Raw genomic sequence first — 26,915 nt, forward strand, 5'->3', positions numbered from 1 at the left:
GGGACCTTTGACAAAAAAAATACAATTCAAAGTAAAAAAATAAAATAAATACATAAATAAATAAATTGTACAAGTGAATAGGTGTAGGTTAAATTACACTGTAGTGTGAACTGGTGACTTTTTCATGTCGGGATTACATGCGACTGATGGATAATTGATAGTTGGATTGACTGAACCACACACTAAAGGCAGGCCCACAAAACTTAATACATACGACGTAAACCTGTCATCCCTCACAAAGTGAAAAGATAAATCAGATACACATATGGCGAGGTTAGAGGTTAAATAGGTATCGTTCCTTTAATATGAAGGAAAATCCTTTGTGCATGAAAAAACATTGTTGCAACCCCACACAATAAACACTGTATTATATTTGATCACTGACAGGTAACTTGTAACAAAGGCGTAAAGACATGACATGTGGGAGAAAAGAGAGAACAAAAGAAGCAGGATGTGAAAGATGAGAAAACTGACAGGAGAAGAAGAGCAGGAAGGAGGGAGAGGTAAAAAGAGAGGAGTAACAGAGAGAGAGGGAGACCTACTTACATCTCAGAGCCAGTGGAGAAAATGACTTCATTCTCTACATCCTGCATGGAAACATTGAGTGTACACATACAAAAAAAAAAAGATTAAATTTTACAAGGTGAAACACTGAAAGTTATGACAGAAACAATTACCTGCAGTTTCAACAGACTTTTTGAAAGTGGTGGCTGGAGAGCTGTTTATCCATCTCTGGAGATGTTATAAGACATCTGAGGGTATGAGGAAAATTTGTGGTTAAAATACAGACTTTTTAATCTATGCCATTTGTTTTCTTTCTATAGCTGTTATTCTCTGCGGAGTCGCGGAGCCTGGAGTCTATCACAGCTAGGGAAAGAAGTCTGAAGAACATTCACACATGTTCCAAAACTGGATTCAAATCCACAACCTTGTGGCTGTCAGTCGAACAATGAAAAATTTCACAGATGAATCAGAAAACAAAACAAGATGGAGAACAGCTTTTTGAGAACACAAAACAGTTGTGAAAGTCAAGTTTTCATAAATAAAACACCAGCCAGTTTGTCTGGACTCACAAACGGCAGCTGACAGAACATCTAATAAGAAAAAAAAGTGTATTATTGAAAATATAATTTGATTTAAAATCATAAACTGTTCAGATTTAACTGCCTTGAATGTAAAAAGTCCATTATGATCAAGTCACATAATTTTCCTACCACCAATTTAGTCACATATTGCTAGCATGTCTGATTTAATTGAAGCATATTGACCATGTTCATTTATAGGTCTCATCTTTAAAATAACATGAGGGTTAAGGTCAGGGGTCATAGTAACTGGTTAAGGGTTAGAGTTAGGGGTTAAGGTCAAGAATATGAATGAGATTACCTTTATTTGTCCCACATTGGGGACATTTGTGATGGGGGGGAGGTTAGGGTCAGAGGTTAAGAGTAGGGGTCAGGGTTAAAGTAAGGGTTAGGTTTAGGGTTACGGGTTATGGTAAGGGGTTAGGGTTAGGGGCTAAGGGAAGGGCTTGGGGGTCAGGGATTTGGGTTGGGGGTTAGGATTAGGGGTCAGGGATTCAGGTTGGGGGTAAGGGTCAGGATTAGGTATAGAAATCTCGACGGGCCCGTCCCTCAACCCATCCCTCATTACACAGTTATGAATTCACGACAGCAAAACAATTTCTAATTATCGTCACTCACTGTTAAATTGTGCCCGAGCATCTGACTTATAGATGGAAGGTTTTGGAGTTCTTTGGACGTTCTGGGACATTTAATTGAAGTTTTGTGAGAATAAATTGAGTTTGTAAAAAGTGTGGCGAATCAGGCAAATTGCCTCAAAAATGAGGACACAAACAAGACAACAGATTGTTTTGTTTGCTGTCCTGTTCCACAGACTTTGTCATTGTTCCACATCTTGTGATTGTAACTTGTGATCACATATGCAGTCTGTGGATAAAAGCAGAGAATGGATTATGGGCGGCTGCTGAAGCAGAGAGAAAGACGTTTCATGATCTTGTAATTGTTAACGCAACTGAAAAGAAATCAGGCAGCTATAAAATAACCTCAGGAATATTAGCATCGCTACTTCTTTTGTCATTCTGTTTTCATGCTTAGGTAGATATATGATTGGTTTTTAACATACTAGTTGACTGAATTTTAAATGGTATGCTGGATTATGTTCATTTCATGTTACACTACAGATGATAAAACTAAAATGATTGAATGCCTCATTTACTGTGAGTTTAGGAGAGATAAAAGAGTCTTATATCATGGATCGAGACGTTCTAGAAACACCCACACGTACGCACACACACACATAGCTGCTAATCTATGGTCATGGTGACCAGTTGTCATGTAGTGTGGGTGTGGTTAGAGGAAAAACTAGGTCTTTGACAGTGTCTTTCCAAACATGTTGCTGAAATTAATAGTTGTCCAATAATGCTGATTATATAGAGGAATATTGTCATCATATGTTAAGAATTTAGCCAATACTCAGTTTGAGGTGATTTTAAAAGACACAGTTAGTTTGCACATATGACTCCATCTCTGTAGGGTTTATGGTGAGGTACTCCTGAATCTCAGTCATCCCAAACTGTTATGGAAAATAGGTTATTTTTTCTAATGTTTTTTTTTTCTTTTTTCTACTTTGCTAAATTGGATCAGCACTTGATGCTACCTACATTCACGCTTCTAGACAAACCTCAGAATTCATACTTACCAATGCAGCCAATTATATTAATGAAAGAACTGAAAACATGAGGAGTCAGAGAGTCTGTCCACTGAACTATGTACTGTGTACACAAGCAAACAAACAAACAAGCAAGCAAGCAAGCAAATAAAGAAACAAAGAAACAATGCCTAAAATCTCACCGTAAATCCAAGTTGTTCATGTTTGGACAGAGTCCGGCTGTTCCCCCTGTCAGAGCTAATGCTAAACTATGCTAATTCGCATTTACCACACAGACCTGAAAATATTAAAGAAGGGCTTTCTCCAAGTATTCCACAAGAAAGCAAATACACACGTTTCCACAATAGTGAACCTTGTCTTTAACAACAACGGCAACAGCAACAACAACAACAACAACAATACTAGCAAACAAATAAATAATGATATGAAGAAGATGATGATAATGATGGTGATGATGAATCCTTGTCGCACTAATGATATGAGACATACATTTTTATGAAACTGTTCTAAACAATTGTCAGTCTTATCTTCTGTGGAATAATTATGTCTTTATCAATACTTCTATCCACACCGGTTACTATTGTGGTATGACTGTTGCACCAATTATATGTGAGTCAAGTCTCTCATATAATTAGTGACATCATCATGGTGCGAGTGGGAGTTGAAAACAGGATGTGCCGTGTTGTAAAATAAACACATGTAAGTAATGATTACACACCTCTGTGAATGGTCTCGCAACAAGAAACCCTAACTTAGTTCAACAGAGTGTTAGATAATGTTAAATTTAGCTTAACACATAAACTGTAAATAAATCAGGTCCTGAGCTTGACAAGCAACAAATTAGATTTTACAGTGCAGTCATGATTTAAGACACAGTAAAATTCACTCATTAGTTGTTTGAAATAGTAACTGAGTACTACACACTAAGTCAAGAATTCTTCTAAAGTAAAAATGTGATTGATTATTATGCTAGCTGTTAAGGCAAGCTCACTACATTTTACAGTGAATAATAAGTTAAATGTTAGGATACAGATTCTAGATCCTAAGAAATTAAAAGGTGGTAGCTTAATTTAAAAAAGCAAAACCTTGATGCACAAAAAATTTGCTTGAAAGGTGTTTAAAAAAATATACAAAACTAAAAATGCATGGATTAAGATAAAATAAGTAAAAATAAATAGGATGAACAACTAACACATGAAAAATTATTACATTAAATTTAGACCCAGAGAGAATAGCTGAGGACAGGATGTAGGAACATGTCAATAAATCTTAACACAAAGAGGAAACAGCACGGCATGAACACTTGGAAGTCACTCACAGTCTAGTCACGATGCATCATTTTACAGAATTTTGAATCTCAGCAAAGTTCATTTGCAATGTAGTGACCCCTAAACTGGGTTTCCATGGCAATGTGTTGCTGCCTCTCCAACACAATAAAAGAGTAATCTCGCCTCGCACAAAGCAGACAAACCTTTGTGTGCAGGAGCAAAGAAAAAGGAGGACAGTGAAAGAGGTTGAGGCACAATTGAAGGTTACATTGAAGAGGGTGCAGAGGGACAAAAGACCTCACAGATAAAACAATATTCTGTTCTACTGCCCCAGTAAACTCTAACATCCACAAACTGATTGTCATTTATGTGTTGTGCAGCTGTGTCACAGAAAAACACCGCCCTACATATAGAGGTTTGGTAAACACTGGAAATGAATCTAGTCCATTAGATAACTATTGGATGTGATGAAAGGAAGTGACATTATCTCCATTTTATTATAATCTCACTCGCTGTGAAAGGTGATATGAATTGATTTGGGACAGCGTTATTATCATCCTTTCTCCACCACAAAATCATTCATAGAGAAAAAATGACACATAACAGAGAAATGGTGTTTTTTACGTCATTCAAATCCATCTTTCCATTATCGTCACTGTAGAATGTATTATTACTAACAATAATAAACCAAAGAAAACTAGGTACATACGTATGTAGTTTATTTGTGAGCAATTAATATTATGCTCAAGTAAATGTATTGGGAGGACATGAAGATTAACAATTTTTTTTTTAAATTTACACATCTGGATCTGTCTCCCCTGCGCCTTCTGTTGTTTCTGATATAACTAACTCACTGTTTTATTCTGATGAGTCGCGGGAGTGAAAGAGTAAACATGTTACAATGAATAAAAGATAGACATTTGGAGTTACTGAAAATTTTAAGTTATTCACATTCTTTATCAAGAATAATCAAATTGTTTGACAACTTTTTTGGAGTCAACTTAGTGAAATTTCTGAAGAATCAAAACCAAAACACAATAGTTGTGATTATAAAAAGAGAATTTGGAAAACTCTAAGATCTCATCATATTTCAGCTGTTGTTTAGTGTGTGTGTGTATATATATATATGTACACATACATTTATTATTATTATTATTATTATTATTATTATTATTATTATTATTATTATTATTATTATTATTATTATTATTATTGACAGTTTCTTTGGTATGACAATGTTTATAACCCTAAAAAAATACAAAAAATTGTTCATATCCTGCTTATCTCATCATCAAAATATAAATTCAATCTCTTTAAAACTCTTTAAAAACACGATGTCAATTTCTGTAACAAAATGTATGTAAATCATCAGATGAGATAAATCTGACACGGTTTCATTCGAGGTTGTGAGTTGAGTAGGAGGAGGAGGAGTTTTTTTCTTTCCACCCATTTCTGAGTTGCATATTTTTCTATTTTAATCATGGTTGTTTGAAAACAAAAACAAATACAATAAAATTATTTGAAACAAAGAATTTAAGTGCTGATTTGAGTTTTTCCTTTCCATCATGAAAGACACTTTGGGCTTCCTGATGAGTAGTTTTTTTTATATAAACTATAAATATATCAGGACAGCTAGTATCATATGTCACACTCAGGTTTATGGTGACATTTCTAAACAGCAGAACTGCAATCACAGTGAAAATACAGCTATGGAAGGCTAAAAATTCACCTATCTTGAAATAAATTAGATTTCATGGACTATAAAGTGTTCTAGTGATGGCTGATTCATCTTAATTAATCTCAAACATCCTCTCCTCCTGATATTAGCAGCAGCAGATTAAATTAGCAGTGGTTGTTCATATTTCTGTTTTGGTGCTTGGAGTGTATCAAATCTCCAGGGGCAGAATTAGACAGTAGCTGTAACAGCAACTCTACCATATCTGGGATGTTGTAATGTGAGCGCCTTAGCATGCTCATGTTAACATGTCAACCATGTCTGCTTGTTCACATCTGACAATTAGTGCTACAGTACAGTAAATACCAAGTGCAACTAAGGCTAAAACTATTGGGGATGACATTAACTTGGCAGGCATTCAGGTTACAAGACAAAATATTGGATCAATTAAAGTTTGATGATGATGCATCTAGATGGAAACTGGGGGGCAAAACAAAACACCTCCATCTAAATTAAAGTTAGGAGATTTTAAGTTACAGTTTGAATAGATAAACATATGTACTTACAGATCACGTTCAAGATCTACACCTCGAGTGATAAAAGATCTATTTTCATGTCTTTGTCTTGACTTGATAATAACGGGGACAAAATATACATGTAAATGACCCAGGCATCATTGGTGTTCATTATGATGTTTACATCGTGCCTGCACTGCAGGAACAAGATACAGCTGTACAACCCGCTGATTTTCCAATTAGACCGCTACATTTACGTACACGTCGAGCTAATTTTACATTTACACCTACACAGTCAGGTACGTTGCTGACTCTAATTAGGCCTACTGGCTCGAGAGGCACACAGATGTGAATGTCATGTACTGCTGGGGTTGTTGTTGATAAAATACATCCTTCCAACTACAAAATGATGTGCCAACACAGAGCTATCAGTGTCATGCGTAAACAGTCTTTTTGATGTTCTTGCAAGGTTGAGTTGCAACACATAATATGTGGATATCTGAGGTTAGATGCAAAGGTTACTTTACAGTAAAGGTTACTTTACTTTGTGCACTCATAAATTAAGATTGTTAGAAAGAAAGGCTGTACAGCTCAACACACGAGAATATTCTGTATCTTGGCCATTATTTCTTCATCTAGAGACGTCTGACGTCTTTGAGGCTGTCTTTCTGAGTGGAAAGACATGTCTCTGTTTTGATCTTTCTGCAGTCAGAAGGACATCGGAACCACTTCCGACGTAAACAGGGATCATTGCATTACAATGTACAGCACATGGTATTGCATACAAACATCAACACCTGCACATAACAAAAAAACAACAACCCTATAACATACCATTTTTCATGCAAACAGAAAAACGTAAAAATCTCATCCATAAAACCCAACATTTCTCTGTGGCTCCTGCATGAATGCCTTTTAGTCTGTATAGAACCAGTCATTCTATTTAATAGAAGTAATAATGACTCATTACCTCCACACCTTCTGCTTTGTGCCTTACATTATTCAATATGTCCACCGGGGGGCTCTCTGCCCCCACTCAACACAATTTTCTCTCCATCGCTCCCCTTCTCATACATTTCGTCTCCGGTGGTCCTAAACTAACCCTCTAATTACTTTTTCTTTTCCCCACATAGATCTCAATCAGTTGCTAAATTCAAGGCATTCAATGTAGAAAATGGAAACATTACATTATTAATTTTGAAATAATAATGGAAAAATAGACATTTGTTTAGTATTGGTATGAGTTGTTTTTTTTTTGAGCAAGATGAAAATAAAAGCCTGGAGGTGTGACACAAAAAGAGGTAATGCAATTTATTCCTGATTTGAGCACTTTTAGCACTTCAGTTCTTCTGCAGCATCCCACACTGTCCCCTCGTGGCAAAAGCTGTCATTACAATCCAGACAGGCTCTGTTCCAGTTTTGAGTCAATACTGACAGGGGACAAATCTGAACAACACTTACAAAGCTTTCTCTTATGAATGATTGTAACTAATATGTGAGCTATAATATCTGATTTATAACAGGAGAATTGGCAGAAAAAACATTGATCAAATATACTATCGTTTATTTCACGTGTTGTTATGCTGATTTGATTTAATTTAATGCTGATTCCCTAAAACATTCATTTCGCTTTTGTTTTGTCAGGTTCTTCTCACAGGAGTCATTTACGCCAGACAGTCACTAATTGTCTCATAAATATTATGCTGACTTCAATTATTGTAGTATTTAGTTGAGATGGCTTTGCCAAGATATTGACTTTGTGATTCATGGGAGAGCTAAAGAGAAAAGATCTAATTTATTGTGGTAATGTGTGTTGAATATCAACTTCTGTTTTGAGCCATGCTGGCGTGTTGCTGCTGGCATGGCATTGTTGGTGTGTGATTCACCGTAATGATTGCTTTGAATTTCATCCAACAAACCCGCCAATACCAGCAAAAATGATGACCTTTCCATTAGCCCCAGCTGTATTTTGTGTTTTGTTCTATTTAAATTATGCTAGCATGGTAGCATACTCAATTTATATGATAGAGAAGACATTTCTGGTGCAATTTCTGTTTCTAAGGTTGCAAAATCAAGAAAACTGCTTAAAGCCTTTTGTAATGTTTCAGGTACAGTACTGTATAATCGGTGTCAAAATAAAGCTATTTAATTGAAGGATCTTGCCCCCCCCCCCAGGTCTGGTCAAAGGTGTGAAAGTTTGCTGTTAATCTGTCATTTTTAGCTCTTTACTTTGACGTTATTAAATGTGTTGAAGCTACATCAGAATGCTTCGTTTGTGTTTTAAAGGTCCCATATTTTGAAAAACTGTTGTTTCCACTCTGTAAAAATATATAGTTGTTCTCAGTAACCTTATCAACTCATAGGATGAGGAAAACAACAGGTCCTCCGCAGACTCTGCAGCCCGCACACTGGTGAAACGGTGCTCACACAGGCCGATCAGAATCAGCTACCATCTTGACGTAGGTAGAGTTCATTTGAGTGACTTTTAGACAGCTGAAATTAAGTGCATTTTGAATACAGTGTAGTTGGACGTCTGACAGCTTTGTGAAATTGATTAAAAACAGTATAATTTGGGACCTTTAAATGTTTGTTGGGCCACCCATGATCCAAGGTTTGAAACAAAGAAAGGCCCAAGATGTTTCACCGGGCCTTAAAGGCCTACTTCTTAAAGCTAAACCCTAATATGAATGTGACTATGAAGAAGAAAGAATAAAAAGAAAGAAGAAATGTACTTTATTAATCCCCTTGGGGAGATTATTTTTTCACTCATGGTTACCATATACTTTAGGCAACTCTCTCAGCTTCACTGGTTTAAACACACCCACACTGCAGTGGAAAGAAACAGTGAGGGACGTAATTCTGAATGCTGAATCAGCTGCTGCCATACCAACACACACCGTCAGGATCTACAACTCTAAGGACCAAGACCATTTATGAATGATCATTTATGAACAATTTATGACTTTGGAAATATTAATAAATGCCACTGTTAATAAAATTTGTTATATTTTTAGGAAATAGTTTGTATTATTATTCATAATTTTTGTTATATGGTTAGGTTAGTTACGTGGGTCAGTGCTTGAGCTTCAACTTCACCCATGATTGAAACTGACAGGTCACTTATTTATCCCCTGTTTTCGTGGTGGTGCCCTGTAGATAGTGTTAATGTCAATAATATGGTAAATTGCTTAATTATGATTAATCATTTTCATAACTCATTTATTAGCAACCCAATTTACTCAACTATAGTTTAGCCAAAAATAAATTGATGCAGTGTAGAGTTATTAAACTTAACGTAAATAAATTATTCTCATTCTTGTTAGTATTTTCAATAATCACTGTCTCCAATATACCCAACATGATATGTAAGGAAATTACAGAAATGACTGTAAGTCAGTGTGAGTGAGTGAGAGAGAGAGAGAGAGAGAGAGAGAGAGAGAGAGAGAGAGAGAGAGAGAGAGAGAGAGAGAGAGAGAGAGAGAGAGAGAGAGAGTGAGAGAGAGAGAGAGAGAGAGAGTGAGAGAGAGAGAGAGAGAGAGAGAGAGAGAGAGAGAGAGAGAGAGAGAGAGAGAGAGAGAGAGAGAGAGAGAGAGGAGAGAGAGAGAGAGAGAGAGAGAGAGAGAGAGAGAGAGAGAGAGAGAGAGAAATGAACAAATATCAACAACAAAAAAACCCAAAACAAAAAAAGAATGGATTATAGCTCACCTTGGAAATAAATATATTGATATTGATATTTGGAACCTAATATTGAGATAGTGAGATGGATTATCAGGAGCTCAGCTGTGGAGTAGGCAGTCAAATCAAAGAGAGTACCCTCTGGCACTGTTTCAGCCTCTTCATTAATCAGATTCATCCTAATGAGTGTGTGTGCATGTGTGTGTGTCCGTGCGTGTGGGTGTGTGTGTGTGTGTGTGTGTGTGTGTGTGTGTGTGTGTGTGTGTGTGTGTGTGTGTGTGTGTCGATGGATGAGGGAGACCTCAGGAGAATCAGAGAGTTGGAGGGATGGAGGGATGAGGTACTGCTGTCAGCTACACTCCGTCATACTCCTTCACAGGTCTGATGAGATGTGGGCCAGATGTAAACAAGCTGTAAGTTATCCCAACGCTGACACATGCAGTTACTTTAAATCTTCAAAGGGGTGAATGCCACAAAGGTGTGAATGCAACAAATGAATTAAACACGGGGTGGGAGGCAGTCTCCGGCCACCTCTCCTTTGCCCCTCCATTCCTGTCACTTGAGCACTGCAGCACCGAAGGATTTCGGTACCATAAAGCATCGACGAATGAGAGCCCCTGACAGGTTCTCATCGCCCCCCCACCACTCGACAGATGTGAAACAGACTGATGGCCTCTCCAGAGAGATGAAGGGCTGGGTGGGAGGACAGCAGAGGAGGCGGAGAGGACTGCAGTGTCGAAGGTAGGCGGGAGTTGGAAAGATGGGTAAATGGTCTTAATAGATAATGTCAACTGACAGAGAAAAGACAATTGATCTCAAGGATTTACATGTTTGTCAATATTTTATTCAATATGTGTAATTTTTGGTCAAAACTTTTATTGTAATAGTTATGATGTGTTTTAATGAGCTGTAGTTCCCTCAAACTAAGGCTCCTCGTAATATTGATCTTACTGGTTATAAGAAAATACTAAATAAATTAATAAAACAGAATAAGTTATTATAATAATTGTTACGCAAAATTTTAAAATCATGATGGGGAAATTTGAGCTTTTTTTTTTTTTAAAGCAGAAAGACCAACTCAGTTATACTGATGGATTAGAATATTTTCATTTAACAGACATAACATGCCATACATACCTAATCTACTGTTAGAACAACATTTTAAGATTATTTTTTCTTCAATTTCGCTGAGTTAAAGTGCATTATCTTGAATTTTTTTTTAATCAGTGGTTTTAGTTTAAATATATTTTTCTCCTGTTTAATTGACTTTTTCATTTTTAATTGCTCTTTTTTGATATTTTATTGTCTTGTTTTAATCCCCTTTTATCTTTGAATTGTTCTTGTGTTTTGTTGCCTTTGTAAAGCACTTTGAATTGCCTGTGTATGAATTGTGCTATACAAATAAACTTGCCTTGCCTTGCCTATAGAAACAGCATTTTTCAAATATTTGCCATTAAATAAATCATTCAAATCAAAACTAGACAGAAATGTTACGACTCTCAATGACAAGTGGAAATGAATAAAGACCCACAACCTTGTGCAGGTTTTTGTTAAAACGTGTTGAGCATGTGGTGAAGTTAATGAACGGGTCCAGTGGATTGAAACTTCATAGCAGGCAGGTTCTTGCTCTGAACCAGGACCCTGGTTCTGTGTGTGTGAAGTCTGGTGATCAGAACACAGGACAGGATGGGGTAAATGTGGATGGGATTTGATAGTATGGGGTAAGATAGGTTGGAAAAAAGGGATAGGATAGGAAAGAAGATAGAATAGGAGAGGAATTTGATCGAATAGGATTTAAGATAAAAGTTCCACGAGCAGCTTAATGGCTTTGGGTAATGTACCTAACTTTGGTGCAACAGGTTGATGGTTCGATAGATTAATAGGTTGAGATAAGATTGTATAGGAGAAAAAAGATACTTTGACATAAATTGAAGCTGGATAACACAGTATCAGACTGTGGATGGGATTCGATTGGACAGGATGCAATGAGAAGTGAGAAGACAGGTGAAGATAGCATAAGATGTTGGGAATATAGGGTTAAAGCAGAGCCAACATTTTTTGACTTTGCAGAAAGTCTTTCTTTTGGTCAGTTTACTCAGACAGCTGTTTTGATATTCTTGCTTTGATTTCATATCCACAATAAAGCTCTTTTTCTAAACCATTCATACATACACCAAGTACAAACTAACTGACCCCCCCCCCCCCAACTCTTAATATAACTGGTTCTTGTTTATTCCAAAACAACAACAAAAAACAAAACCGTTTTTTTTTTCTGGTTGAGAGCGGAATCTGTGGCTGTGCCAAGAACTGTTCTATAGTTGGGCACTGGCTCAGAAAGTACCTTGGTGGAAAAGAGCCTTCATATAGTAATTATATGCAATATGCCATCAATTGCACTTCATGCTGTTGATAGGTGCTTTACATGAGTATTTTCATTCAATGGTATTTTTTACTTCCACTCATCTTTATTTCAGAAGAAATCATATCTTCAGAAGTAATTATCAACCTGTATAATTGTATTTTAAAATGTGTTAAATAAAAAATGTTTTCAAAATGTTATACTTTGCAATGGTATAATGGTATAACAACAACAAAAACAACAATATATAATAAAATAATAATAAAAATAAAACTGTTATTAATTTATCAAACCTGAAGGCAGTCGTCCCATGACGATGACCCCCTGATGTGATGACGCTCACAGCCACTAGATGTCGCACTATCACACTAGGCCCTATTTAGCATTGTTTGAGGAAACACAACTTCGTCCGCCCTCAAGTTGAATGAACTCATCCTTTGTCCAAGATCCACCCCAACACAGTGTCATTAAAATATCTGCGTTTCTTTTTGTGTAATTCTACCAACAGACAAAGTGACAGCAGTAAAAACACAAGAGGTAATAAATGAATTAAGTGAGGAAGTCAAACACAAGTTGTCAATAAAGACTCCTTAGTGATCAATGTCTGAGCACTTTATTAGAATAAGAAAGTTGACATAGAGTAAAGTCTCCATGCGGAGAGACAGGCAGAGCTCAGTACGGTGTGGAGAATGTTGTATCACTCCTAGTGTGTGTGTGTGTGTGTGTGTGTAATATATGTGAATACTGTGCAGTTGTTGGAGGGAGCATGCATGTTGATTTTTGCTTGACGACAGACAGATTTCTTTGCGGACACAAGCACACACACACACTTGTATGTACTGTACAAATTCACACGTCGCTACGTCTGTACACACACACAGAGGCTGTGTCGTCATGCAGCTACTGCACTTAAATTACATGTAAGCATCAAGGTTATGTACACACAGCAGGGACACGTGTCGTCATCCTATGACAGCCTGCCTCACGGGTCCCTCGGTGACACCGAAGCCACGGGACAGAGGGGTCCTTCACAGTTGCAGGAGACTCCATTCCACAGATGACAGATAGAATCTCAACCTGTATGAGTTCATATCATCTCCTTCCTTCCTCATCTTCAATCGCCTTCATCCATTCGCTTTCACATTCAGCATCAAAACAGGATACGACACCTGGGTGCTGCTCACAGCACTGTTTCATTGTCACCGTCAATAATAATCATGATAGTCACCAGGTTACTCATCATTGTCATCATCAAATCTGGTACATCAGAGAATTGAAATTGAAATCATATACAATAATATTCCATATAATTTCAAACCAAATATATACCACATAAACAAACTATAGAAATAACAAACATGACAAAAAATGGTCAGTGCTGACTAAACACATCTACAACTTTACAAAAATTCACACTTCAATTTTGTTGTTGCCTTGTTTTTGTGCTTTTCTTCCCTCTCAGATGTTGGATTGGAAGGGAGCAGCTTCATACTTTCTGCTCCCAAAGTGTGGTGATTGATTTAATACAAGTCAGCCTCTGCTTCTGGGTTCTTTCTGGGGTGTAGAGCACATACAGGCCAGTGGAGCAGGACAAGATGGCAGTTATTGGCTGGGGGGCATCGCATCACTGGGGCTACATAACACAAACAACACCAACACACAAAGAGATGGTCTCTATAACAAGCACATAGACACAAGCTGCAAAATGTGGGGAAAAAAACAGACTGGATTATAATCATGGAAGGAGGTGTGTGTGTGTGTGTGTGTGTGTGTGTGTGTGTGTGTGTGTGTGTGTGTGTGTGTGTGTGTTCCTGTGTGTTCCTGTGTGTTGGGGGGCGGGGGGATATGAGCTATATTTAAAAAAAAAAAAAGTCCAAACACAATTATTTCTATGAAAAGGAAAGCAATTTCCTGCATGACAGACTTTGAAAATGCCAGAAAAAAATTAAGGGTTTGATGTGAAATAAAGCGGGATTTGGGGGATTAGTTAGATTTCTGTTTGTGTGACCGATTCTTTAAATTAACCAGCTAACCTCGGCGGCAAATGCAGACTTACATTAGGAAGAAATGTTAAGAATGTGTGTGCAGACATGGTGTGTGTGTGTGTCAACAATAAAAAAAAGGGGTTTGTGCAGTTGATAAAAGAGGTGGAGGATGAGGGCTTAAATGAAATGGCTGTTTTCTATGGGATTACACCAGCATTCTTTAGCTGCTCTGTAATGTCACACTCACGTAATCAAATCAGACAGTTGGTGAGATAACATCATCTGCAGTTGCTTCCTAGAATCAGTCGCTGTCGGCTTTTTAAAATTTTTTTCCAAACATGACCTCCATTTCTGATCTTAATTCAATTGCCTCCTGAATTTGGTTGAAGGCCCGACTAAAAAATTTGTGTGCATGCATGTGGGCGTGTGCGGCTGGTGGTTGGTGGAGGGGCCGGCTGAACGTGCCCCTCTCTCTCAGGGCTGACGTGTCTGTAGTAATCGTCTCAAGAGCTCATCAGGACATTAGAGGGCCGGGAATGTACTTTGTCTAATCAAGCATGTTTAGCGAAACACCGGAGGAGATGCGGAGCGAGGACACGGTTGGTTGGGCAAGACAGCCGAGACAGGACCTCTCACATACACACACACACACACACACACACACACACACACACACACACACACACACACACACACACACACACACACACACACACACACACACACACACACACACACACACACACACACACACACAAGCAGCACTCAGGCTCAGTGATGGAGACAGAGAGATGAGGATCCGAATTGGTGGGGAGGTCCACATCTTCAATACTAATGACCTGTTTCAGGGTGGAATGAGTAAAGAAGACACTGTCCTAATGTAGTGAGGCAGTAATGCAGTAACATCACGCTCACCCGCCTGACCTCCTCCTCTGTCCTTGCTTTCATAAATCTTATTCACTGCCTTGTCTCATGCAGCACCTTCAGCTTAAGCTGTATTTTTTTTTAGTGCAGGATAATGAATTCTGCTTTGGTACAACAGGAACGTGACCGTCTAGAACCTGACAGTTTGTATCGAATATTTGGTCAGATTTTGGATCTTTATGGTATTCTGTGATGATTCATGATTGAAATATTGACAATTTTATTCTTGGATGATGTTTGTTTCAACAAGAGTATCACTATGTCTGTTAGCATAGAATTTTATAGCAAAACCATATCACACTCCCCAAAGGTAATCATTTAGGAGATTACGTTGGTGCTGGAAAATCCTGACAAAGCATTTTTCCCATAAAACCATTACTAGTCAACTTTTTAGCCATAAGAGGGCAGCAGAAACAAGCTGTAAACCAACACTGACATCACTTTAAGGCTAATATGTTTTACAAAAGAAGCATTGGTAAAAAAAAAAAGGTCTATTCAAAAATCTAACCTACATCTACTACATTTATTACAGGCAACATTATCATCATTTGGTGCAACGGTTCTCCTATGAGCTGTGTGTAATTTTTTAAATTTCTGTTCGTGGGTTCATCAGCCGACAGGAAGCAAGTGGGTCTTCAGCAGCTGAATGCATCCAAGTTCCTCAGCTTATCCCTTGTGAATCTACTTTCAGAGCTGGGAGGGTGGAGTACAGCTGATTTTTTTATGGTATGTTTGCTGCTGCCTGCTGAGGTAAAAAAAAAAAGAAAAAGACTAATTACAGAGTAAGAGTAAACAAAAAAAAATTATGTTGTTAGCTTGAAAACTAAGAGTCCAACTATGCTATAATGGTTTACTAAACGGAAAAAGGAATATTTAATGGACATTTTCAAGTTAAATTTAAAATCGGACATCATTTGAGCATTAGTAGTTCAATGCGTCGACCAAGGGCCCGTAGTTTTTCAACGTGATACTTCCTTGCGACTCAACTGTGTAGCTATCATTTGACGCGAGCCCTGCTCCTTTATCTAAAAAGCAGTGGTTTAAATACATTTCACAGGATCCACTTCTCCTCCACAAGGATATGACACTGGAGTGCTCCACAGCTTTGAAGGCTCAAAAGAAACACGGAATAGGGTTGAAAAAAGAAGAAGGGTGAGAATGAGAGGAAAACTGGTCATTGCTGCACTCAATATGAGTAATGCATTCATGGACACAAACCCGAAGAGACTCAGACACACAAAAACGCAACCACACCATGACCCAGATGAAAAAAAGCTATCTCTGGATCTACATTTGAATCAAGAACGGATGAGAACAAGACAAAAACAGAAAACATCAAAAGATTGGATTGAAAAAGTAATTCCACACCCAAGAATACACATGACCATCTGTTTTCTTTATCCTGTTTTGTGGTGAAACACAGTGAAAGACAGAAAAGGGTAAAGCCACAAGGGATGACCATTGTGACAGGGAGCAGTGCCCCAACGCTGGCCTCAGCCCAGCTTCAGCCCTCAGCTCCTCCCTTCTCTGGCAAACCAGGGAATAACCAGAGTGGGTGAAGCGTAAGAGATGCCCGGCTCTGGTGGCACATCTCACATGACGGATTAAGCTGCTGTCCTCCTCATTGGTATTCTGCGAGGCTGTGGTGCTGGGCTAGGTCTCTGACTCTTAACGGCTATTTGTTGCCTAAGTCTCCTCCTGCTTCTGGGGCACAAAGAGGCTCAGTGTCGGGCAGAAGAGACTGAAAGGAGCTCCCAAGCGGCCAGGCCCCGCAGACGCAGTCAGACAGCCACAGCTCACATTCCCTCCTTCAAATGAACTGCGGAGCCCAGAGGGGCCTCAGGTCAGGTCAAACAGACTGGGACCGGGAGGGAAGAATGGAGGGGAGACATTGTTCATGTTCTCCATGCCCAGCTTTCCCTCACATTGCTATATTTCAGCTTGCTTTCTTTTTTATAAAATAGTTATATTATAAAATATGACATTAAACTGGCTTTCTCTCTATCGTTATGTCTTTCTTGCTTATTATTGCTTTCTTTTTCTTCATGATGGCTCTGACAAGTACTGATTCTGAGGTACTGGGAACCACAAAAAATTACAATGGATGGGAATGCTTCACTCGCCACAGGTCAACCATCCAAATTTCAAACAAGACACAGGAAGTAGCAAAATCCATTTGATTCACTAGGATTTGTTTCCAAAAAGGAAAACAAAGCTGACATCAATCTCCTCCTTACACAAATGTCAATATTCAGTTATAGTTCACAGTTAAAAGACAGGATGCTAGTTGGGGTTGTTGTTGCCACTCACGTTCACACAATCACATACACACAGCATTATCCATTACTACAGCAGTTTTAGTCTAATCTGAAATCCATAGTAAAGCACATTGTTGTCTGCTGGATGCCAATGGCACATAAAACAAAAGCCAAAACAAAATTTACACACTCAAACAAGATTTATGTTGTCAAAACAGTGAACAACGGCAGAGACCTTTTCACATTTGGCGCTGCAAACAAAATTGTCATTTTTCTTTTCTATCCCCACATGTTCTCTAGAGAAGTCTCTTTCTTTTGCACCCCTCTCTTTAACTTAAGGTTTGTCCTGTGGCGCAAAGGCAAGCTCTGCGGGTCGTACCACTTAGAGAGCGGAGGGGTGCACCTCAGACTAAAAGCAGAGGATCTGAGATGTGAGGGGAGGTTCCTCCTCTTTTTCGACTCTCTCTTTGTTTCTTTTCTGTCACTCTCTTCAGTCGCCTGAATGACGTTGAGACATTGAATGACAGTGAGAGAGGACAGACGGGGTAAGGTTGGACCAGGACAGTGAGTCTGAGGGGTTGATTTATTCCAGTCTGCAGTTGGAGGGAATGGGTGTTCAGAGAGAGCTTAATTGCCGGGGCTCACCTACTTTGCCTCACTGACCGCTGGGGGTACGTTCTCCCATGCTCTTTACTAGGAGATGACTGAAGTCAGCCAGTTCTCCCAGCACTCGAGGCCCATGCATGTCTGGCCTGATGAGGCCCTGACGCTGAGGATGATACGGCACTCCATTGTTGCTGTTGTAGTTTAGCGCCTCATGACTCCAGCGGGGCTCCCCATAGTCCAAGTGGGGCGTGGGAGCAGACACCACCCTCCGTCGGTCAGGTGAATCCTGTGGCGTGGCTGGGTAGATATATTCTCCTGCCGAGTTCCTCAGGGTGCCGCTGGGACGACTTCCACCATGCTCTCCTCTCTGGGTGGCCAAGATGAGGTAACGCTGGCGCTCAGTGTGTGGGGGCAGTATGACCTCCTCCGGCTCCTCTATTCGGACCATACCTCCGCCACCTCCACCTCCATGCAGGAACTTAGAGCTCAAGTAGATGACAGAGTTGTTGGGGCAGGGTGTCCCGACGGCGGTAAGGAAGGTTTGACTCTGGTCCCAGTCAGAGTCCGGAAGACGCATGGTCCGTTTCTGTTGCAGGGGGGTCTGCTCTGGAGTAGGCAGCAAGCCTGGGTCCATCTCTCCTTTAGGCCAGCCGTTGGGCGTAACGAAGGGGTTGTCAGCCTGCGAACGGCGTCTGTCACCGCCGCTGGTTCGTGTTACACTCATAACAGACCCACTGTGTCCCTGTCCCAGCATGCTTTGCTCCTTGTCACTTTTACGCCGAGCGCCGTTGGCACCGGATCCTCGAGAGTGACAGTGGCGGTGACTCATGATCCAGCAGACAGTGAGGCCAGAGAGGATGGCTCCTGTTGCGAAGGCTGAAACAGCAGAGACGACCAGGAGGTTTACAGACACCAGGCCGTCGGGCTCCTTAATGAAAGTCTCTTGAAGCAGCATTCCTAAAAAGGGATAAGGAAAGCCATCAGTCAACTGGTGGAACCATGTTAATAGCATCAGTATTTCCTGTATTAAACATGTGGGAGTTTAAAAACAGTGAGACAAAATGGCCTATTTTCTCTTTCCCCTCTGTGGGTGGTAATTGTCGTTTGCTTTCCATCCAAGGTAGCTCTGGCTAATTGCCTTCATTACGTAAAGTGGATAGTGATTTTAATAGGGGTAATAACTGTCTTCCTGACTGAGAACACCTCTCAAATCTAACATGTTTCACAACATTAGCTTTAATGGTGGGTAATAAGTTAAACATTTTCTTAGTGTTTACCATGAAAATCTGTTACTCTTCCCATGCAGATGTTTGTTGTGTTTACATTTCTTGTGATGTGTGACTTTTTGGCCAAAAACAGTACAAATAATTGTCAGTTCAGTCTCAAAGGCTGGATACTGAATGTACAAACACAGTAAAGGCCTGAAACACTTGAACTTGTCTATGCTATCAATATTTTTATATATATGTACATAAAAATTGCCTCATTCTCCTTCTAGCTCAGGTAAAGGCATTTTTATGTTGCGGCATCTGTACACCAAAGTCTTTGTGAGGATGAACTTAGAGCATCGAGTTGTTTAAAGGTATATCAGGAGAGGCAGAAGTTTAAAAACATGAGATGAACTCCCTCAGAGAGAACTGCTTATGAATTATTGAAGATATGAATACAACTAGACTACAACGCAGGCTGCCATGGATCAATTAGGAAATGCCAGAAGAAAACTTGTTCTTTTCTGCATGAGCTCCTGGGACCAACACCAATGAATACAAGGAAGCTGTGCTGAGGGAAATAGATTGGAGAGAAGCAGACAAAGGTAAGAGAGGGATGTTATAGAGAGAGAGAAAAGTTGTATAAAGCAAACATTTGGGGCCTTAGACAAACATAGTAATAGTTGTTAAATTACAGCACAAGAGGACTGTCTCTGCAAGGAGAACGACATAAATTCTTTCTCACAGAAAATAAATGGATATCATTAATTTACTTTGGGAGCCACTTACTCACTTACACAACACAGAAGAAAAGCAGATGGGAGAACTGGAGAAAGAAAGGACGTATAGGGAGAGAGAGAGAGCAGCATCAACCGCAGATTCAAACAAACTCTTCTAATAAATGACTTTTTTTTAATGGTTAGAAACTGAGGTGTTTGCGGTGCCAATGCTTGTACAGCCTGGTGGTTAATTAATGTGGCCTGTGGCTTGGCTTAATAAAATGTGACTCTGCACACTGACAGTAAGCTGAAGAATGGCAGCTGAAACCCTGTGAGAGACTGCTGCACTTCTGAGCAGGGCCAGAGGCACACATGTACACATCAAAGAGGCAATTGACCAAAAACTTGGTAAAAGTAATTTCTTCCATATCCCACAGTGCAATCTAACTAGGTTCATATCACTTTAGAGCATTGGAATTATGTGTTCCTATAAGCATGAGGTTAAAGCTAGTTTGAGTTGATATTTAAATTTAAAGCCCTGCGCTAACACCTTTTCAAAGCAATACCACATCTACTGACGATAAACCCTAGTATTTGTTTTTCACACTCTGATGAGATTCTGCCAACTGTGCTTTGGTAAAAATAGTTCTCAATGACAGAAACAAACATTAATTTCTCCAGGTGGCCGTTGCCCAGTGTTTTTTACGAACACACTATGACCTCACAAAAAGAGGAAAGAAGGCCAGAAAAAGCTTAAATGTGGCAACAAAGTGTAAGAGACCACTGGCTGCTTTATGAGGCTAAAAAACAAACACCTATGATTAGAAAACACAGAGGGGATTACCTGTTATAAAAAAGGTTCTATCTGAAAAAGAAAGTTTCAAAATATCACTTTCAAATGCCCAAAGAATTCATCAATTCTTCTTTGTTTTGAACAGTCGAATGTGGGCAATAATCGTGCAGCTGTATCGGCATTTTAATTTGCTCCACCTGTCAGGTTTATGGAATACAGATAGTCCGAACATGCAAACGTTCGACTGATGAACAGTCAGAGATACAAACAAATGCGTGCCACCATATCCAACTGTTGTCCTGCAGTTCCCCTTTCTGCCACAATGCCTGCCAAGCAGCACCGCTGCGTTCATGCAGCTCCAAAACTCATCTTCCCCTCTTGTTCCTGTTTGTTGTCTCTGTGAGCATCTCAGTGAGTGAGTGATTACTGACTATCATGGATGATAAAGCAAAGGCTACAGATGATAGTGGTGACGATCTGTCTGACAAGAACTCACCAACCCCTCACCAACATAACTCCCGCTCCTCCTCCTCTTTCTTGGATCTAAAGGTAAGCTACATGCTACATTCTAACGTACATTGGATCACAAAAATCAACAGCTGACTCTGACGGTTGTTGTTGGATATGCTTCAAAAACTGTTTGAGAGTTTCTTGAAGTGTTTTCTTCTCCTTCCCCTCAAGGATTAAAATTATAAGGAGTAGAAGTTTACTGTGAACGAATCTGAATTCAAAGCAATCGCTTGAATCACGAGTGGTGCTTAAATGGTAGATATAGGAACTACATATTTGAAGTAGAGGAAGAAACATACGTGATTAATCCTCGTGGGGAAATTATTTTTTCCACTGTTTTTTTTCTTCTATTTTTACACACATGTATATGTGCAAGCCCCTGCACACATGCACATGCACACGCACACAAACACACACACACAAACACACGGGGGGCCCTGTAGACATGAAAATAGGGTGAGGGTGATGTGAGAGTGTTGGGAAACTACACTGTGTTGTGCCCAAAGAACAGCTTGTTGGGGAATGGTGCACTGCTCAAGGGCACGTTGGCAGTGATCAGGAGGTAAACTGGCACCTCTCCATTCCACACTCCAAAATTTTTGGTCCACATGGGACCTGAACCACCCACCCTCCAGGGCTGGAACTTCCAGTCCTGACCCCAAGACTTAGTGGACTGCTCTACTGCCGCCCCTACTTCTGTATTTTAATCTTTTTCTATTCTTATTTATTGTACTGTAATATGATTTTATATGTTTTTATTGGTTTTCTAGTGATTTTCAGTTTTTGTGATGGACAAACGTTAAGCAGAGTAAAATGACTTACACTTGATTTTGGTTTTTCCTGTGTATTTTTTTTGAAAACTGATGTATAATGGAGAACAAATTAACTCAAAACGACTTGTGCCTGTATTAAATTTAATTTTATGTATTTTTTTAATGTACCGTAATTGTTTCTGCTAAGTCTACTTCAAATGGACCTAAAATGGCGACTACTGATTGAAATGAAATAAATAACATCTTACGAACAATTCAACTTATGAAATAATTGAGTTTGTATGTTTTTTATATATTTATGGTCACTCTTTTTTTTTTAAGAAATAAAAAATTAAGAACAGATTTGATTGAAAAGGCTGTTTTTAATTCTGTAAGTAATGGACAATTTGACTTTGTAATCTCATAATAGCTTAAAATAAAAATAACAGGTCAACTTTTTTTTTTTTTTGTTTTTTTTTTTTACAAAATCTGCACTACATTTCATGAGAATTCATCCCATATGCTAATAGTTAATGAGACATTTCACTCAAAAGCATGTATGAAAACCTCATAGTGCTGAAAGATTTCTTCGTGTCAGGGGACAGAGACACTGTGTAGGGATTCTATCTGGGCACCATGAATTAGTCTCACCATATTTCACTCAGGACAGCTGAGTGGTTGATTTACTTCACTTGCATCTGTGTTTTTCTTTGCAGTCAGTTGATTCATTGCCAGGATGTTGCTTCACAGCAGAGGATTTCTAGAAATGCTGAGCTCTTAAAGGTTCTGGCAATGCATGTATTATATATCACATACGATTACATCTTATTGCTCACACAGTATTCTTAGTGCAAGTCTATACTCCTAAGAAGTTCTCCGTTTTTGTCAAATTAGATCTGGCATTAATCAACTACATTTGTTGGTCAATCAATGTCAATTTCAGCAATAATTAGTCGTTCATCACCAATCCGATAAGGTCAGTGATACACATCAATATCTGCTAATAATGTGACATTCACAATTCACCATCACTCAAATCCCTTTGAATGACTGGAGATCATATTTTATAAGAAGGACTGTGTTTGGTATAAGAGGTTTTTTTTGTTTATATGATGTAATCTCTTAACATTTTTCTTTAGAACTTCTTATCAGCTCCAACAAGGAGGCATATTTTCACCTGTGTTTGTTTATCACTAGGATTAGTTTGGAAAAATTAGATGGCTTTTCTTGAGCCTGGATAGAACCCATCAGGTTTGGATGCAGATCAAGACAGACTCAACAGATTATGGAATTTTCCTAAACTTTTTTATGTTCAAAGATTTGAGGGTTTTCCCAGTTGTAAAGTTGTTTCATAAACTATAAATCTGCAGCTTGTCATTGTTCATTCCTTCTGCTCAGTGGTGCATCACACTACACCCCTGAATAGTAATGCCTTTGAATATTAATCTTTGAATAATATATTTCCATATAATTTTGACCTGAAGTAGGGATGAAAGAATTATTCTTTTTACATTGTCTTTAATTATGTTCTCCCTGTTGTGTTGTAGTTCCTGCTGCCGTTGCTACGACAACGGCATCCTTTTCCTTTTTCTTCAGAGTAGAAAATACCTACAACTCCAGACAAAGACCTGAATTTATCAGCACACGGTTTGAACTTCTTGGGAGATTTTGCGCCAGATGACAGATGATTGTGAAGATGAGGCTGACCTGACTCTAAAAGCCATTATGTAATAATAATTATATATATATATATATATATATATATATATATATATATATATATATATATATATATAATATCATGAACTGTTAGTTCACGATAATACATAAACTAAAGTTTAAAAAAAACTTACAGCCAAATGGGATGCAGAACATTGATTGCTCAATTTCTCACATCACTGCTCTGAATGAAGTTTACAATTCCAAACTCATGACATATCTTCACTTTGTTCCTTCATGCTTTTACACAGATCATGATTAAATATGCTAACGTACACAGACGTCAGTCTTTGTGTATTGATTTACACACCCATGCAATTCTATGTTTATATTGAATTTGCCATTTATTCGCTGGAAGTCTTTTCTCCTTGACCACAATCTTGGCATCTTTGTTGCAGTAACCTAAATGTGGGCTTGATTCTTGGTGAGTTTATTTTCAAGTTTCAGGCCAATATTAAATTTGCAGAAACTGCCAGTTTCAATCATATTATTGTTCCTCTCCCCAGTAAATGGATGTTCCTGGGGGCAACAGATGCATAACAAAGGCATTTGGAGGTTCTCAGCATGTTCATCTGCACACACACACGCACGCACGCACGCACGCACGCACGCACACACACACACACACACACACACACACACACACACACACACACACACACACACACACACACACACACACACACAAACACTGAGTTTGAATGCACAGGTAATGAATTGATTCATTTTTTCAATAAACCACAGTCCTGATTACTTTGTAAACAAACATGAAACATTGTAACCACACAAAATCCAGAACAAGGTGGCATCATAATGGAGTAAAGACACAAATATCCCCTCAAACACATCACATCTGGAACTGCTCTCACTCAGCTCGTTCAGATATTTTTCTAACATTTACCTCACAGCCTTTTGGTTGCTGTGACACTTCAGACTGTGATATGCATGGTGCAATAACACCGCTGTGATCGTGCAGGAGGAAAGGTCTTGACACGAGCTGGTGTGAATTTTTGTGTGTTTGCTTCATAGAAATCTTTGCTTTAGAGAGGAGACAAAATATCTTTCTCACACTCATTATGCCACCTTTCTCTCAGACTTTCTTTGATGCTGAAACTCAGATATGCTATTAAATTTTTGAATCTCTTTAATATCCTGTGTCTTCCATTCCTGGACGCACAAGACACAGAGGAAAATCTTTAGCTAGTGGCGATGAACTGAAAGAGCAGATAAAAATGAAAGAACAGATGGGAAGATTTGGTAGGATGTTTTTTTGTGACTGGAGGCAGGTTTCCCCAGCAGCCTACCAAGAGTTGACAGTAGAGGTAGCATCTTGCGTGCTCACTCCTTCCTTCAAATGTCTTCTCCTCTTCCAATCGTGCTCACTTATTAAAGCTTAATAGAAGCCAACGGGCCTGCCTGTCAGCCTGCTGTACATTGAGCTGCTTGTCTCCAGGATTCCAGCTCCAATTACAGTGGAACGAGGAGAGGAGAGGAGAGGAGAGGAGAGGAGAGGAGAGGAGAGGAGAGGAGAGGAGAGGAGAGGAGAGGAGAGGAGAGAAGAGGAGAGGAGAAAGAAGGATGAGGGCTGAGAAAAGAAAAAGGACATGAGACAAAGGAAGAGAAGGACGGAAACAAGAGAGATGAGGGGCTGAGAGGAGGAGATGGCTGAAGAAGAAATAGGAGATGAAAGGAGGGCTAAAATGACGATTAATAAAAAGGCTATTTGGGATAGTTTTTTGTGCGCAATTTCCCAATTCAATAGACTGAATGTAAACATATATGATGTTAGTTAACTGTCTAATTCAATGTCTAGAGATGTTTGTATAGATAATCATATTCTTTGGTTCATGCTTTTCTCTGTCTATTTTCAAGGAGTCGTCTGCTCCTTCACAAGCCCACATCGCCTTCCTCTCCCTCATTCCTCTTGTTAGTGGTTAATCCTCCCTCCATCTCTCTCTTTTACCAACTCTGTTTGATCACCAGGGGTGGCATCATGTTGAGAGTAGTGGCTAAAAACAATCCAAAAGACAAACAAAGAAACTCACACTCACCCACTTCAAAATTAAGGTAATTCGCAAGATCAAATTTAATATCGATGTGGATATGCAATAGTTTCTTTACACAGTAATTGTGACAGCTGCGGTCATACTAATCAGAGTGATTTTTGTAGAAACGTTTTCTGTAATATATTCTAGCCCGTCTCCACCCCTTCTCGCCATTCTGTCTGTAAGGAAGGGAAATTAATGAGGAGCCCTGCTAGCTCCGTGCCAGTTGTAAAACATTTCCCTTGATTAGAGCACTGACAGAAGACTTTATGAATCTGTATGAACCCATGCTCACACTTTGCCAGTACTTTTGACAATAGCCTTGTGAACATGTGTGAATAACATGAAGACTGAGAGGCAGATGAAGGGAGAGGCTTTAATGCACCAACAGTAATACTGATGTTGATTTTCCAAAGCACAATCATGGTTTCATACATTTTTAAAGTTTATTACATCATTCCCATTGGTATGATCATATTAATCAAAGTAATTGCACATTTGGGAACAATGTTGTATAACATTAATGGAGTCTGGCAAGAAACACACAGAAAAACACATTCAGACAAGCCTGACAATCTAAACCAGGCGTCTAGCGGACCAGGAGCCAAATCCAGAACTGTTGGGACTCCAGGCTGCGGTCAAGACCTGCTCTATTTGAAAAGTGCCTTCTGATAACTTTTGTTGTAACTTGCTATACAAATTAAATTTACATAACTGCAGAGGTAGTGTTGAACCAGGAGCTCATCTGACAGTCATGTCTGCTTCATGGCTGGTAAGAAACATAGAGGTAAGAAGAATTTGAGCTCTATGAACCGAAAAGCTTTTGCAGACTTTTCCAATATAGTCAGACAATGCCTTGTGTGAATTAGTTGTTTTCAAGTAATAACACAACCTTTGTTACTGTTCAATATGTTAACCAAGAAATACCAAATTGAGGCCGATATTACTGTCTAAAAGTAGAATAGTAATGGTTATATTGTGGCATGCTTCTACATCCCAGTCACACTGCAGTTTATATCCAGTTACTCCAGATTAATTTAATTCACGGGAACAAAATTAATTTCATTACAAGGAACAAAAGGATTAGATGGAGGTTTTTGTTGAAAATAAAGAGCGCATGATTTCACTGAATGATTTTGCAAATGTACTTATATTTTAGAGATTATTTTTGCAGGAGTACAAAGAAGTAATGGAGAGCTTTGTCACTTAGGCTGAT

General features: G+C 39.0%; 1 protein-coding gene across 3 annotated transcripts in view; it reads right to left on the reverse strand.

The window, feature by feature from the left end:
- Nucleotides 1-540: 540 nt before the first annotated feature.
- Nucleotides 541-26,915, reverse strand: part of sema6bb (sema domain, transmembrane domain (TM), and cytoplasmic domain, (semaphorin) 6Bb) — a 127,990-nt gene continuing 101,615 nt past the window's right edge. For 2 of the 3 annotated variants that reach the window (XM_068318986.1, XM_068318987.1), the window contains exon 17: nucleotides 12,778-18,910. In XM_068318986.1, coding sequence (XP_068175087.1) covers nucleotides 18,003-18,910 — 908 coding nt within the window. In that variant the 3' untranslated portion in view covers nucleotides 12,778-18,002. Of the gene's footprint in view, nucleotides 588-677; nucleotides 753-12,777; nucleotides 18,911-26,915 lie in introns of those variants that run through there. The other variant, XR_011036707.1, reaches the window with a different exon arrangement.

The sequence above is a fragment of the Antennarius striatus genome, chromosome 7, assembly GCF_040054535.1.
Source record: "Antennarius striatus isolate MH-2024 chromosome 7, ASM4005453v1, whole genome shotgun sequence".
Lineage (NCBI taxonomy): Eukaryota > Metazoa > Chordata > Actinopteri > Lophiiformes > Antennariidae > Antennarius > Antennarius striatus.